At 51.3% G+C, this 16,273-nt stretch overlaps 1 protein-coding gene across 4 annotated transcripts in view; it reads right to left on the minus strand.

Moving 5' to 3' along the window:
* Window positions 1-2,483: 2,483 nt before the first annotated feature.
* Window positions 2,484-16,273, minus strand: part of LOC139239150 (kinesin light chain 1-like) — a 151,594-nt gene continuing 137,804 nt past the window's right edge. For all 4 annotated transcript variants that reach the window (XM_070867730.1, XM_070867728.1, XM_070867726.1 and 1 more), the window contains exon 16: window positions 2,484-2,717. In XM_070867730.1, the coding sequence (XP_070723831.1) occupies window positions 2,574-2,717 (144 nt within the window). In that variant the 3' untranslated portion in view covers window positions 2,484-2,573. The remainder of the gene's footprint in view (window positions 2,718-16,273) is intronic.

Below are 16,273 nucleotides of genomic sequence, written 5' to 3' on the forward strand. Positions count from 1 at the left end.
TCAAGGTCCTCCCTTCCCACATTCCTGTGGCCTGCAAATTTTGGCATGGTTTTTGTATCTTCCACTGTGAAGACGGAAGCAAAATAATTGTTTAAGGTCTCAGCCATTTCCACATTTCCCATTATTAAATCCCCCTTTTCATCTTCTAAGGGACCAACATTTACTTTAGTCACTCTTTTCCGTTTTATATATCTGTAAAAGCTTTTACTATTTGTTTTTATGTTTTGCGCAAGTTTACCTTCGTAATCTATCTTCCCTTTCTTTATTGCTTTTTTAGTCATTCTTTGCTGTTGCTTAAAATTTTCCCAATCCTCTAGTTTCCCACTAACATTGGCCACCTTATACGCATTGGTCTTTGATTTGATACTTTCCTTTATTTCCTTGGTTATCCACGGCTGGTTATCCCTTCTCTTGCCGCCCTTCTTTTTCACTGGAATATATTTTTGTTGCGCACTATGAAAGAGCTCCTTAAAAGTCCTCTACTGTTCCTCAATTGTGCCACCGTTTAGTCCTTGTTTCCAGTCTACTTTAGCCAACTCTGCCCTCATCCCACTGTAGTCCCCTTTGTTTAAGCATAGTACGCTCGTTTCTGGCATAACTTCCTCATCCTCAATCTGTATTACAAATTCAACCATATTGTGATCACTCATTCCGAGAGGATCTTTTACGAGGAGATCGTTTATTTTTCCTGTCTCATTACACAGGACCAGATCCAAGATGGCTTGCTCCCTTGTTGGTTCTGTTACATACTGTTTTAAGAAACAATCCCGTATGCATTCTATGAATTCCTCCTCCAGGCTACCCCGTGTGATTTGATTTGACCAATCGATATGTAGGTTAAAATCCCCCATGACTACTGCCGTTCCTTTTTCACATGCCTCCATTATTCCCTTGATTATTGCCCGCCCCTCCGACAGTGCGTGGCTCCCTCAGTACTGCCCCTCCGACAGTGCGGCGCTCCCTCAGCACTGCCCCTCCGACAGTGCGGCACTCCCTCAGCACTGCCCCTCCGACAGTGCGGCCCTCCCTCAGCACTGCCCCTCTGACAGTGCGGCCCTCCCTCAGCACTGCCCCTCCGACAGTGCAGCGCTCCCTCAGCACTGCACTGGGAATGTCAGCCTGGATTTAGTGCTCAAGTTCCTGGAGGGGGACTTGAACCCACAACCTTCTGACTCAGAGGCAAGGGTGCTGCCCACTGAGACACGGCTGATAGTGACACTCAATAGAGATAACCTATTTCCTTTGGTGGGGTGGGGTAGTCCAGAACAAGGGGGCATCACCTTAATATTAGAGCCAGGCCGTTCAGGGGTGATGTCAGGGAGCACTTCTTTACACAAAGGGTGGTGGGAATCTGGAACTCTCTCCCCCAAAAAGCTGTTGAGGCCGGGGGTTCAATTGAAAATGTCAAAACTGCGACTGATAGATTTTGGTTAGGCAAGGGTATTAAGAGTTATGGAACCCAAGCGGGTAAATGGAGTTACAATGTAGATCAGCCGCAATCTAATTGAATGGCAGAACAGGTTCGAGGGGCTGAATGGCCTCCTCCTATAAATGTTGCTATTCAACCCTGAAGGGCATCACACCCGAGCCTGATCCTGTCCAGATATGATCTTTGGATAGTGAACAGGAGTAGGAATCCTGGCTAATGGCCCCCTCCCATTTCCCTAGCGTTATGGCATTGAGGCCAGTTGTAGAACCACAACTATTGGCTCGATTGTCCAAGCCGCTCTGTTCGAAGTTCTCTATGAGGAGAGATTGAGTAGATTGGGCCGATACTCTCTGGAGTTTAGAAGAATGAGAGACGATCTCATTGAAACATACAAGACTCTGAGGGGGATTGACAGGGTTGATGCTGGGAGGATGTTTCCCCCCCCCCGGGCTGGGGAGTCTAGAACCAGGGGTCACACAGTCTCAGGATAAGGGGTCGGCCATTTAGGACTGAGATGAGGAGGAATTTCTTCACTCAGAGGGTGGTGATTCATGGAAATTCTCTACCCCAGAGGGCTGTGGAGGCTGAGTATATTCAAGGCTGAGATCGATAGATTTTGTTGGACGCGAGGGGAATCAAAGGATTGGCCGGGAAGTTAGAGTTGAGGTCGAAGGTCAGCTATGATCTTAGTGAATGGCGGAGCAAGCTCGAGGGGCCGAAAGGCCTGTCCCTGCTCCTGTTTCTTGCTCCGTTCTGTCCCTCAGATACCAGCTCCTCCGTCACCCACACAAAACCTGTCTCACGCTTGTTTGATGGACAAGCAAGCTTACACCGTGCGTACACCTATACCAAGATGGCGCACATAGTAAGTTGGTGAGGGGCTGGGGGGGTGGGTGCAGAGCTGGTTTTCAACATCTCCGAGGCAGGGGGAGGGTTACAGTAAGTATGAACACTCCTGGTCTAATACAGTGTGCAGCACATGGAGGAACTGATCTTGTCTACGTCTGCCACAAGAGGCCCTGTTTCTTCAGAAGCAAATTATAACGCAGGCCTTTATTAACTGAACTGTGCATACTGCCAAATCTGTGTCTTTGGTATACATTGTGGTAATATAGTCACTGGGAACACGGCATCGCAGCAGAGTCTAGACTATGGTCAATTGTGGCCCGCTTGGAGCTCGGGCAACTCCACTCACGTCCGTCTCCATATCAAAAGCAAAATACCGCGGACGCCGGGACCTGAAATTAAAAGAGAGCACGCTGGAAATACTCAACGGGTCGGGCAGCGTCTGTGGAGAGAGAAACACAGAGTTAGCGTTTTTGGGTCGGTGACCCCTTCGTCAGAACTGGCGAGTGTTCGAAAAGAATAGGTTCTGAAGGAGCGCTGAAATGGGCCGAGGGGATGGAAAGAACAAAAAAGGGGAAGGTTATCGATAGGGTGGAAGACAGGCGAGATTAGAGAGACAAAAGGGATGATGGGTCGAATGGTAATGGCCGGAGTTAGAGACAGGTTAATCGGGTGTGAATGGCGGTGTAATGGGCAGCTGCCATTATAGACAAAGAGAAACAACATAAGATCAGTCGGGGGAGGGGGGTGGGGGGGTGAGGGGGAAAAGGAGCCAAAAATGGAAGGAGCTGATCTGAAATTGTCGCACTCGATGTTGTTTGTCTTTATATCTCTGTTCCTTGATGGTGCAGCCGGTTTGAGGTTTTGGGGGGATGGGGGCTAGTTGCCACGTTGGCTGAATGAATCCTAAATCGGAACACTGAGATCCGTTTTGGCGTCAGCAACTGGAGCTAGATGGGGATTGAGAACGGTCAACCGTGACCGCCTTGAATCTCCGCGGGACAGACCCTCAGCGATCCACGCGGACCAAAGCTCGGACGCTGCTGCAACGCGGGGCACTTACGGTGAGCCAATACAGCACTTATTCCAGCCACAATCACTGTGCCGTTTCACTGACGTGTATACTCTCTCTCTCTCTCTCTCTCTTTTTTTCCAAATAAAACCAATATTACACTTTTGTACTTTAAGAGACTTTCCTTCACTGGTGTTGTCAGCTTGCGAGTTTCTGAGACCTCCCTCCCTTTCCCTGGGGATTGAGTGCGTGGGGAAATGAGGGAGGAGGACCCGGGCCTCGCCAGTGAGCGCGTGCGCGGGCTATTCCACCACAGGAGGCATCGTCGGCGAGAACGATCCCCCGACCTCCTCCTCCTCCTCCTCCTCTGACATCCAGGGTGGGTAGATACCAGGAGGCTGAGCTTCCCTCTCCCAACGACCTCGGTCATGAGAAGCGGTTGGACAATAAGAACACAAACATAAGAAATAGGAGCAGGAGTCGGCCATTCGGCCCCTCGAGCCTGCTCCGCCATTTAATACGATCACGGCTGATCCGATTGGGTCCACTTCCCTTCCCGCTCCCCATAAACCCCTTAATCCCTTATCGGTTAAGAAACTATATCTGTCTTAAATTTATTCAATGTCCCGGCTTCCACAGCTCTCTGAGGCAGCAAATTCCACAGATTTACCACCCTCTGAGAGAAGAAATTCCTCCTCATCTCAGTTTTAAATGGGCGGCCCCTTATTCAAGTTTAGGTAGAGTACAGGATTAGGCAGTCCCTCCAATTCTTGGGTGTTTCAATGAAGGATCTAATATTCTGGATCCCGAACTATATGTTGAAGGGGTGGAAGATGCCTATGTGTGGATTGTTTTAACGTGGGGTGGCTGTTGCACACCAGCCACCACACGGGGCTTGACAGAGCGAGGTCTTGGTCCAGTGGCAAGGTTTGAACCAGGACGACTGGAGAGCAGCTCCGCTGCACGGGCCCAGTGCGCACACGCTCCTACTGTCCTTGGAGTTCATAGGTCGCAGTGTGGGCCTCAACAAGCTAGGGCCATTCCCCTCGGAACAGAGAAGGCTAAGAGGTGACCTCGTTGAGGCTTTCAAGATGTGGAGAGGTTTTGATACAGTAAGAAAGGGTACGGTTCCCTCTGGCGAATGGGTCAATACCAGAGGTCAGAGCTTTCAAATCATTGGCAAAAGCCCTCGAGGGGCGATGAAGAGAAATGTTTTCACTCAGAGAGTTCTTGGGATCTGGAGCGCTCTGCCGGCAGAAGCTGGTTCCATAAATAGTTTTAAGAGGGCGTTGGACAGTTTCTTACTGCAAGGGGGTCAGAGTACAAGAGTAAGGAAGTCTTGCTACAACTGTACAGGGCCTTGGTGAGACCACACCTGGAGTACTGCGCACAGTTTTGGTCTCTTTACCCGAGGAAGGATATACTTGCCTTAGAGGGGGTGCAACAAAGGTTCCCCAGACTGATTCCTGGGATGGGGGGATCGTCCTACGAGGAGAGATTGAGTAGATTGGGCCGATACTCTCTGGAGTTTAAGTACATAAGAAATTAGGAGCAGGATTGGCCCCTCGACCCTGCTCCACCATTCAATAAGATCACGGCTGATCTGATCATGGACTCAGCTCCACTTCCCTGCCCGATCCCCATAACCCTTGACTCCCTTATCGCTCAAAAATCTGTCTATCTCCACCTTAAATATATTCAATGACCCAACCTCCACAGCTCTCTGGGGCAGAGAATTCCAAAGATTTACAACCCTCTGAGAGAAGAAATTCCTCCTCATCTCAGTTTTAAAAGGGCGGCCCTTTATTCTGAGACCATGTCCCCTAGTTTTAGTTTCCCCTATGAGTGGAAACATCCTCCCTGCATCCACCTTGTCGAGCCCCCTCATTATCTTATACATTTCGATAAGATCACCTCTCATTCTTCTGAATTCCAATGAGTAGAGGCCCAACCTCCTCAACCTTTCCTCATGAGTCAACCCCCTCATCTCGGGAATCAACCGAGTGAACCTTCTCTGAACAGCCTCTAAAGCCAGTATATCCTTCCTTAAATATGGAGACCAATAGAAGGATGAGAGGTGATCTCATTGAGACATATAACATTCTGAGGGGGATTGACAGGGGTAGATGCAGGGAGGATGTTTCCCCCCGAGCTGGGGAGTCTAGAACCAGGGTTCACAGTCTCAGGATAAGGGGTCAGCCATTTAGGACTGAGATGAGGAGGAATTTCTTCACTCAGAGGGGGGTGAATCTTTGGAATTTTCTACACCAGAGGGCTGTGGAGGCTCAGTCGTTGAGTATATTCAAGATTCAGATGGATATATTTTTGGGGTCTAGGGGAACTCGCAGGATATGGGGATCGGGCGGGAAAGTGGAGTTGAGGTCAATGATCAGCCATGATCTTATTGAATGGCGGAGCAGGTTCGAGGGGCCGAATGGCCGACTCCTGCTCCTAATTCTTATGTTGTTATTGAGGATGAGAAAGTTACAGGGTTACGGACAAAATGCGAGTGGTTGGGGGGGGTGGAGGGGGCGGGGGGGACTGATTGGAGCGCTCTGTCAAAGATGGGCCGAATGGCCTCCTGTGCTGGAAATCTCTCATTCTAACTGGTTGAGAGAGCCTCATTTTAATAAGATGCCACTAACTAGAACATCCCGCTAAAATATGTCTTTACCGCCTTCTCCATTCAATATGCCAACCCCTCATTCCTGAAGCGGGAAATTCCTGGGTTTTATTTGCACATAGCACGCACTTCCTGTCAATGTCGCACTTCCTGTCAATGTCGCACTTCCTGTCAATGTCGCACTTGCTGTCAATGTCGCACTTGCTCCCTGTCACACTTGGCCAACAACCTCTCCCCCGTCGGTCATAAATCAGGGACTTGCATTTGGGTACGGTGGTGTCGGGCTTATAGCACTGAGCTAGCAACCCAGGGGGGGGAAAAAAGTTCAAATCCCACCATGGTCATTTGAATTCAGCTGAAAAACATTTGAAAATAGAAAGCTGGTTTCTGTTTTTTGGGGGGAAGAGAGTTCCCCCTAATTCCAGACTCCCCAGCCCGGGAAAAACAACCTCACAGCATCCACCCTGTCAATCCCCCTCAGAATCGTATGTGTCTCAATGAGATCACCTCTCATTCTTCTAAACTCCAGAGACTATCGGCCCAATCCATTCAATCTTGCCATCCCTAGGATCAGTCTGGTGAACCTTTGTTGGACAACCTCCAAGGCATGCGTGTCCTTTCTCAGATAAGGAGAGTGCTTCCTGACATCAGCCTCTGAACAGCCTGGCTCTAATCTTGTTCTGCACTCCCCGCTTCCCACCCACCAGAGGAAATAGTTTGGGCGAGAATTCGCGCAGCGCCCCGTTTGGGGGTGATAACTTTTGTGGGAGCGCTAAAATATCGCCGGGCGCTAGACATGTGGTTCTGATGGGAACCTCTGCTTTAGCGCTCCAAGAGGGAAATGGAGTGTTAAATCATTCGGTTTCCTTCGAGTGTTACCGACCTGTGAGAGACCACCACTGCAGGTCGGGGCTATAAATAGAGCTGGAGTGCCGGGCCCTGGAACGTCACGGGAGAAGGTTCGGCGAATGGGGGCACGGGGCCCAGAAGAGCCGAGGGGCCCAGGGGCAGCACGGGCCCAGCCCACACTGTGCGATATGTGCGCGCACTGGGTCCGTGCAGCAGAGCTGGTCTCCAGTCGTCCTGGTTGAACCCTTGCCACTGGACCAAGACCTCGCTCTGTCAAGCCCCGTGTGGTGGCTGGTGTGCAACGGCCACCCCACGTTAAAAAAATCCCACCCACAGGCATCTTCCACCCCCTCAACTGGAGTTCAGGACCTGGAACATCGGGTTCTTCATTGAAACATCTGTGAACTCGTGCGGAAGCAAGTCATCCTCGTTCGAGGGAGCGCCTGTGATGATGATGAAACGGAGTGAGAGGCGCGGTGTCGGCAGAGCGCTGGGCAATGCTCGGGCAGCGCTGCCGGTTTTACAGCCTCCTTCCCTCCCTTAAAGGGACAGGCCAACGCTGCGGTCATTGAAGCCCGAGGCTGTGGGTGTTGGCGACGACACCTGCGGTACGCGCATAGCATCCCCCAAACACTCTGAGCGTGCCGGGCTGAGCAATTGCGGGAACAGAATTAAATTTTGCCCTACCTGACCACCACTTTAATTAGTGTCCCCCCAAGCAGCCAGACGAGGAGACAGCGCCTCCTGCAGCTTACGTTGTTGAAGCCTGCCGATGCTGCAGGGGGGGGGGGGCGGAAGCGACTATCACATCCGGGGCGCTAATGGAGCGCTGAGCACCGGATGATGTCACCATCTACGGGGCTCAAGAGAGCGAGGCGATAAGTGTCAGCGCCGGTGCAAACTCGCCACGGAAGCCCCCTACAGGCGCTGACAGGAGGTGCAAAGGAACCGCTGCAGTCCCGTGTGGTGAAGGTGCTGAGAGGGAGGGAGTTCCAGGATTGTGACCCAGCGACGATGAAGGAACGGCCCATATATTTCCCAAGTCGGGATGGTGTGTGACTGGGAGGGGAACGTGGAGGTGGTGGTGTTCCCATGCGCCCGCTGCCCTTGTCCTTCTAGGCGGTAGAGGTCGTGGGTTTGGGAGGTGCTGCCGAAGAAGCCTTGGCGAGTTGCCGCAGTGCATCTTGTAGACGGTGCACACTGCAGCCAGGGGGCGCCGGTGGTGGAGGGAGCGAGTGTTGAAGGTGGTGGGTAGCGTGTCGATCAAAGCGGGCTGCTTTGTCCTGGATGGTGTCGAGCTTCTCGAGTGTTGTTGGAGCTGCAACTCATCCAGGCAAGTGGGGAGTGTTCCATCACACTCCTGACTTGTGCCTTGTAGATGGTGGAAAGGCTTTGGGGAGTCGGGAGGTGAGACACTCGCCGCAGAATACCCAGCCCCCTGACCTGCTCTTGTGGCCACAGTATTTATGTGGCTGGTCCAGTTAAGTTTCTGGTCAATGGTGGCCCCCTGGATGTTGATGGCGGGGTATTGGGCGATGGTAATGCAGTTGAATATCAAGGGGAGGTGGTTAGACTCTCGCTTGTTGGAGATGGTCGTTGCCTGGCACTTGTGTGGCACAAATGTTACTTGCCACTGATCAGCCCAAGCCTGAGTGTCAACATGGTCTTGCTGCACGTGGGCACGGACTGCTCCATTATCTGAGGCAAGAGACAGAGAAAGAAATGAAACACAGAATAAGAGTGAGAAAAACTATAGAAAGAGAGAGTGAGAAAAGAGATAGTAAAAGGCAGCAGAGAAAAATGGAGAGAAAGAGAAAGTGAGAGGAGTGAAAAACAGAGTCTGTGTTAAAAAAGACTTGCATTTATATAGCGCCTTTCACAACCTCAGGACGTCCCAAACCACCTTACAATGAAGCACTATTTGGAGTGTAGTCACTGTTGTAATGTGGAAAACACGGCAGCCAATATTCGCACAGCAAGCTCCCACAAACAGCAATGTGATAATGACCTGATAATCTATTTTTAGTGATGTTGATTGAGGGATAAATATTGGCCCCAGGACGCCGGGGAGAACTCCCCTGCTCTTCTTCGATACAGTGCTATACCCGTCCACCTGAGAGAGCAGACGGGACCCCGGTTTAACTGAAAGGAGGCACCTGTGACAGTGCAGCGCTCCCTCAGCACTGCACTGAGAGTGCCGGCCTGGATTGTTTTTTTTTTTCCAGCTCAAGTCTCTGGAGAGGGACTTGAACCCACAACCTTCTGACTCCTGAGGCGAGAGAGTGCTGCCCACTGAGCCACGGCTGACACAAAGAGGCAGCGAAAGAGCGCACAGGGAGGGAGGGGCAGAGAGGCACGACCGAGGGAGAGGCGTACAGAGAGACAAAATAGAGACAGACAGAGCCCGAGAGAAAAAGAGGGCGAGAGAGCAACAAAGAGATCCAGTTAGAGACAGAGGCCGAGAAATTGCTGCCAGAGATATGGGCATCCAGTTACTGTCAAATTTCTCTGCCAATCATTTTAACACAGGCATTTTAAATTGGTTACTGACTCTGCTAAAATGAAACATGAAGGAATGTGTTGTGAAGGAGTTCACAGGTTCTGACGTCAGACTCTGGCAATGAAGAGTAAATTAAGTTAGCAGCTGCCAGTGAGTCATCCAATCGGAGCAGAGAGTGTGTCCGGCCTGGGTTTTGTCAGTTGGCGTATTATTATTCCTCCCCGATCCGAACATTTCTCTCTCTTCTGCTCCGAGAGGTCCCTGAACTGCCGTAACAAGAGATGTGTTGAAATCCTGCGTGCTGCCGTCTGCGAGGACCGGGAACTGGTTACCCCACAGGGCAGCCACAGCCACAGGCTGAGTCACAGACTCTCACAGCACAGCCATTCGGCCCATCGTTCCTGTACCAGCTCCCTGACAGAGCGATCCAATCAGTCCCACTCCGCCTCCCCCCGCCCCCGTCCCCTTACTCTTGCAATTTTTTCCTTTCAAATAATATTATATTGTAAAAAAGGATATGGAAGCACTGGAGGGGGCGCAGAGAAGATTTACGAGGATGATGCCAGAAATGCGAGGGTATACACATCAGGAAAGGATGAACAGGCTGGGTCTCTTTTCCTTTGAAAAAAGGCTGAGGGGTGACCTAATAGAGGGTCTTTAAAATGATGAAAGTTTTTGATCGAGTGGATACAGAGAGAATGTTTCCACTTGTGGGGGAAGACCAGAATTAGAGGCCATCGATATAAGATAGGCACCAAGAAATCCAATGGGGAATTCAGGAGAAACTTCTTTACCCAGAGAGTGGTGAGAATGTGGAACTCGCTGCCACAGGGAGGGGTTGAGGCGAATAGTATCGATGCATTTAAGGGGAGGCTGGACAAACACATGAGGCAGAGGGGAATAGAGGGTTAGGCCGATAGATTCAGATGGGGAAAGACGGGAGGAGGCTCGAGTGGAGCATAAACGCCGGCACGGACTGGTTGGGCCCAATGGCCTGTTTCTGTGTCGTATACCCTTGTGTAAAACCCTTTTGAAAGTTACTGTTGAATCTGCTCCCACCGCCCTTTCAGGCAGCGCGTTCCCGATCACAACAACTCGCTGCGTTAAAAAATTCTCACCTCCCCTCCCCCTCCCCCCCACCCGGCTTTTGTCAATTAAATCTGTGTCCTCTGGTCAACGGCCCACCCACCAGTGTAAACAGTTACTCCTCATTTACTCCATCAAAACCCTTGTGATTTTGAACGCTTCTATTAAATCTCCCCTTAACCTCTGCCCCAAGGAGAACAACCCTTTTGTGCCTTTAATACTCTTTATGAACGACTCCACGAGGTCTAGTATTGTACTCGAGCTGTTGTGACCTTAGTCCCATTTATTGTAACTCCAGAGTGAGGCACAAGGTGGGCAAGCCTTTTATACTGGGCCCTGCACACCTATGCAGGTGACCCTCAGGTCTCCCACCGCAGTGCCCTCTGGTGGCACGCCTTATGTGACTACACAGTTAGTGTACATGGTCCACACTAACATGACAAACGCCAGCTTCTCCAGTCTCGCCACGTAAGCGAAGTCCCTCATCCCTGGAACCACTCCGGTAAATCTTCCTCGGCACCCTCCCCAAGGCCTTCACATCCTTCCTAAAGTGCGGTGCCCAGAATTGGACGCAATACTCCAGCTGGGGCCGAACCAGGGATTGAGACAGGGTTAGCATAACTTCCTTGCTTTCAGACGCCAGAGTAATCAGATCAAGACTGTTGACTTGCGAAGAGGATTCCTTTCTAAAACGTGCCACTTTTCTTGTCTCTCGAGCTTATGGACGCGAGGAAGGTTGTGCAGTGATCACAGGACTGAACTAATATGAAAGAGCTTGCACTTATAAGAACCCCGGTTTTAGCCTCCTGTGCCGGACGAGAATGGGACGGGCGTGGGGTTAATGTTGCAGCAGTGAGCTGCCATCACCGTTGGGACAGGGGCGGTTTGGGGCAGTCACTGATCAGCTCGATCACATTCCAAAGTGATAGTACGATGCCGTGAGTCAGGCCCCGCTGGCTTTTTAAACAACGAGCAGCCGCGATCGATGCCCTGTCCTACCCTTTGGATGGGATATATTCCTGAAGAGTTCGTCGCGTGATCTCCCGCCTCCAGCCGCCCCACCCGGTCAAATAGCCTTTCTACAGGATCGCTGCTCTCCCCGTCTCCTGTTCTCTGCCAGTGGCTGTGCACCATGTTTAACATTGTGTGTGTTTGCGTGGGGCAATAAATGCAGGTCTTGCCAGCGACGCCCACATCCCGTGAATGAATTTGAAAAAAAATCCCATGATGAGGAGGGACTGGTGCACCGGTCCTGTAAATTAAGTGCACCGAAGTCTCGCAGAATCACTTGTGCATCTGTCTGTGCAGACCCAGGGCTGTGCATCTGTCTGTGCAGACCCAGGGTTATGGATCTGTCTGAGGAGACCCAGGACTGTGGATCTGTCTGTGCAGACCCAGGGTTATGGATCTGTCTGAGGAGACCCAGGGCTGTGCATCTGTCTGTGCAGACCCAGGGTTATGGATCTGTCTGAGGAGACCCAGGGCTGTGCATCTGTCTGTGCAGACCCAGGGTTATGGATCTGTCTGTGAAGACCCAGGGTTATGGATCTGTCTGTGAAGACCCAGGGTTATGGATCTGTCTGTGAAGACCCAGGGTTATGGATCTGTCTGTGAAGACCCAGGGTTATGGATCTGTCTGTGAAGACCCAGGGTTATGGATCTGTCTGTGAAGACCCAGGGTTATGGATCTGTCTGAGGAGACCCAGGGCTGTGGATCTGTCTGTGAAGACCCAGGGCTGAGGAGACCTGGGCTATTTGCATTGACAGAGTGGTCAGGAGTTCAGATGGTATTTGAGTATTTGCAAGTTACCCCCGACACCCAGATGATGATAAGAGAAAAGCGCGAGAAGCAAGAGCTGAGCGGAGCTTCCATTGGTGGTACAGGACATGGAGTGGAGCCTTGACTTACCTTTGCAGCTCTTGCGCGTTCATTGAACTTCTTCCTGCACTGGGCGCGTTCCGGGGATGGTGGAGGTTGCACGGACAGCTACTGCAACCTCCCTCATTACACCATGAACCATCCCCTTTTGGGTTCCCTGACCTCAGTGCCCAGTCAATCCAGCTCACCCCAACTTCAGCCACCAACACCACCACATTCAGCTTTGAATCTGGATGCAGCTGCTGCAGGCTCCTCTAAGCTGCTAATCCCTCAGACATCTTACATTCTTTGCAATTGATGTCCTCCTTTCACTGCCTACCAGCAGTCAATTTCCCTCCTTCCCAGTAACCATTGCCCAATGAAGAGAGGTACTAGCCTGTCCCCAACACTTAAAACGCCCATGTTTAAAACGGGCACTTATGTCGGCCAAAAAGGGTTAACTATTCATTTGTATTAGCAATTTCAGAGTTGCCACTTTTTTTTAAGGTTAAAGCATCTTAAGTGTAAGTTGTGGCTCAGTTGGTAAAACACAGTTATCTCCGAGTCAAAAGTTTGTGGGTTCAAGTCCCACTCCAGCTACTGAAACACAAAATCTAGGCTGACACTCCCAGTGTGCTGAGGGAGTGCCGCACTGTCGGAGGGGCAGTGCTGAGGGAGCGCCGCACTGTCGGAGGGGCAGTGCTGAGGGAGCGCCGCACTGTCGGAGGGGCAGTACTGAGGGAGCGCCGCACTGTCGGAGGGGCGGTGCTGAGGGAGCGCCGCACTGTCGGAGGGGCAGTACTGAGGGAGTGCCGCACTGTCGGAGGGGCAGTGCTGAGCGAGTGCCGCACTGTCGGAGGGGCAGTACTGAGGGAGCGCCGCACTGTCGGAGGGGCAGTACTGAGGGAGTGCCGCACTGTCGGAGGGGCAGTGCTGAGAGAGCGCCGCACTGTTGGAGGGGCAGTGCTGAGGGAGTGCCGCAATGTCGGAGGGACAGTACTGAGGGAGTGCCGCACTGTCGGAGGGGCAGTGCTGAGGGAGCGCCGCACTGTCGGAGGGGCAGTACTGAGGGAGCGCCGCACTGTCGGAGGGGCAGTACTGAGGGAGTGCCGCACTGTCGGAGGGGCAGTACTGAGGGAGCGCCGCACTGTCGCACTACTGAGGGAGCGCCGCACTGTCGGAGGGGCAGTACTGAGGGAGCGCCGCACTGTCGGAGGTGCCCTACTTTATGATGAGACGTTAAACCGAGGCCCTGTCTGCTCTCTCAGGTGGATGTAAAAGATCCCATGGCACTATTTCGAAGAAGAGCAGGGGAGTTCTCTCAGGTGTCCCAGCCCAATATTTATCCCTCAAACAACATCAAAACAGATTATCTGGGTCATTATCACATTGCTGTGTGGGAGCTTGCTGTGTGCAAATTGCCTGCTGCGTTTCCCACATTACAACAGTGACTACACTCCAAAAGTACTTCATTGGCTGTAAAGCACTTTGGGACTTTGTGAATGGCGCTATAGAAATACAAGATTTAAGTGCTGCGTTTCGGAACAGCTGTGCTTACTCATTGGTCCGTTAAGGTGCACAGAATGCAAGAGCAGCGATCAGTTAATAACACCTCGTTAATATTCAATTACCCTTCGTATACGTAAACCTTTCTAATCCCCTCTAAATGTCATGGGCTTACAGGTTGTATTAAGCATTGACTGTGTGTTGCAGAAAGCTGCAGGTCAGAGCGGTGCTGGCCACCACCAGGCACAAGGCCACCACACAGGAGCATTGGCGTTGATTACTGGACCAGCGCTATCACGTCATACAGCCATCGCGCAAACCAGGAAAATCACGTTCGCCCGAACGCGCCCGCTAAAAGCGGTGGACTTTCATGGTCTCGCCCCCTCCCTATCTCTGTAATATTCCCCAGCCCCCCTTACCCCCTCCCACCCCCCCCGGAATATTGTGTCTAGTTTTGGTCTCCTAATCTGAGGAAGGACGTTCTTGCTATTGAGGGAGTGCAGCGAAGGTTCACCAGACTGATTCCCGGGATGGCAGGACTGACATATGAATAAAGACTGGATCGACTGGGCTTATATTCACTGGAGTTCAGCAGGTTGAGAGGGGCTCTCATAGAAACTTATAAAATTCTGACGGGACTGGACAGGTTAGATGCAGGAAGAATGTTCCTGATGTTAGGGGAAGTCCAGAACCAGGGGACACAGTCTAAGGATAAGGGGTAAGCCATTTAGGACTGAGATGAGGAGAAACTTCTTCACTCAGAGTTGTGAACCTGTGGAATTCCCTGCCGCAGAGAGTTGTTGATGCCAGTTCATTGGATATATTCAAGAGGGAGTTAGATATGGCCCTTACGGCTAAAGGGATCAAGGGTATGGAGAGAAAGCAGTAAAGGGATACTGAGGTGAATGATCAGCCATGATCTTATTGAATGGTGGTGCAGGCTCGAAGGGCCGAATGGCCTACTCCTGCACTTATTTTCTATGTTTCCCCCATCTTTCCGAGATATTCGGACCTCTTGAACAGTCTGTCCAGCCCAGTCAGAATTTTATACGTTTCAATGAGATCCCCTCATTCTTCTAAATTCGAGTGAACACAGGCCTAGTCGACCCAATCCCTCCTCATACGACAGTCCTGCCATCCCAGGAATCAGCCTGGTGAACCTTCGCTGCACTCCCTCTGTCATGTATGTACTTTTGGGATCACTGGCCCACTAGATGGCGTCACTGTTGGAGGCCATTGGGCTGCACGCACGTGTGTGCAGCCCAAGTATAAAAGGACAGCCATTTTGTACATTAGTCACTTTGGGCCTTGATAAAGCAGAGCCACGGTCATACCTCTTGGAGTTAAACAGTACTCAGTCGAACAGTTATTGCATACACAACAGTGACGACAAGGCAACAAGAACCTTTGCATGCAAAAATGAGCACAATTGAATTGTTGGAGCGATTTGTGGAAGGAGAAGATTGGGCAGCTGTTTGTGAGCCAGTTCTTTGTGGCCAACAAAATGGAGGAGGTCGACGACACAGATGGGCGCGGGGCGCTGTTCCTCACGGTTTGCGGTCCAAAAATTTCTGGTCTGATAAAGAATCTACTCCTGCCTGTGAGTCCAACAGAGAAGACATATGAAGAATTGTGTAACTGGTACAGGACCACCTTAAGTCAGATGAAGGCATCATCATCTCGAGATACAGATTTTACACGCACGTTCGCTCAGAGGGCCAGAATGCGGCGGAATTCGTTGCCGACCTGAGACGTCTAGCGGGACCGTGTAAGTTTGAGGCTGTGTTGGCAGACATGCTGCGGGACTTCTTTGTAATCGGCATCAACCACGAGGTGATCCTGCGTAAACTACTGACGGTGGAGACGTTGGACTTGAACAGGGCCATCACGATCGCTCAGTCATGCATGACGACGGATAGAAGTCTAAAGCAGGTATCAGTGAAAAAATCAAAACTCAGCAAGTACTGTAAATATTGTGTTCCTAACACAGATGAGGCTGCACACAGGGAGGTTAAAGTAACAGTGACCTCAGTCTTTAATAAGACACTCCAGAGTGAGGAACAGACCTTAGGGGCCGGCTTATATATAGTGCTCCCAAGGGATGCTGGGATCCCTTGGGACTTGAGGGGATGAGCTCCCTGGTGGCGGAACATGGGAGTGCATGCTTTACAGATACACAACATCACTCTCCCCCCCCAAAGTCAAAGTGAAAACTATTTACAAGGTGAGGCGGTCGGGAGCCTTTCTTTCCCTGGTGGACCGCCTCGGTACAAATGTCTGTTCTGGTGTGTTGGCTGTGCCCTTGCTGGGCTGGCGTGTTGTTGGCTCTGAAGGGCTGCTAGGTGAGCCTGGCCTTGCTGGGCTGTTGGGCGTGATGGGTTCGATTTCCTGGTCCGGGGTGGTGTCGTTGATCCTTTGGGTGTGTGTTGCGGGCTCGAAAAAGGTGGTGTCTGCTGTGGGTTGTTCAGGGCAGTCTGTGAACCGCAGCCTGGTTTGGTCCAGGTGCTTTCTGCAAATTTGTCCATTGTCTAGTTTGACTACAAACACCCTACTCCCTTCTTTAG

Source organism: Pristiophorus japonicus, chromosome 26 (assembly GCF_044704955.1).
Source record: "Pristiophorus japonicus isolate sPriJap1 chromosome 26, sPriJap1.hap1, whole genome shotgun sequence".
Lineage (NCBI taxonomy): Eukaryota > Metazoa > Chordata > Chondrichthyes > Pristiophoridae > Pristiophorus > Pristiophorus japonicus.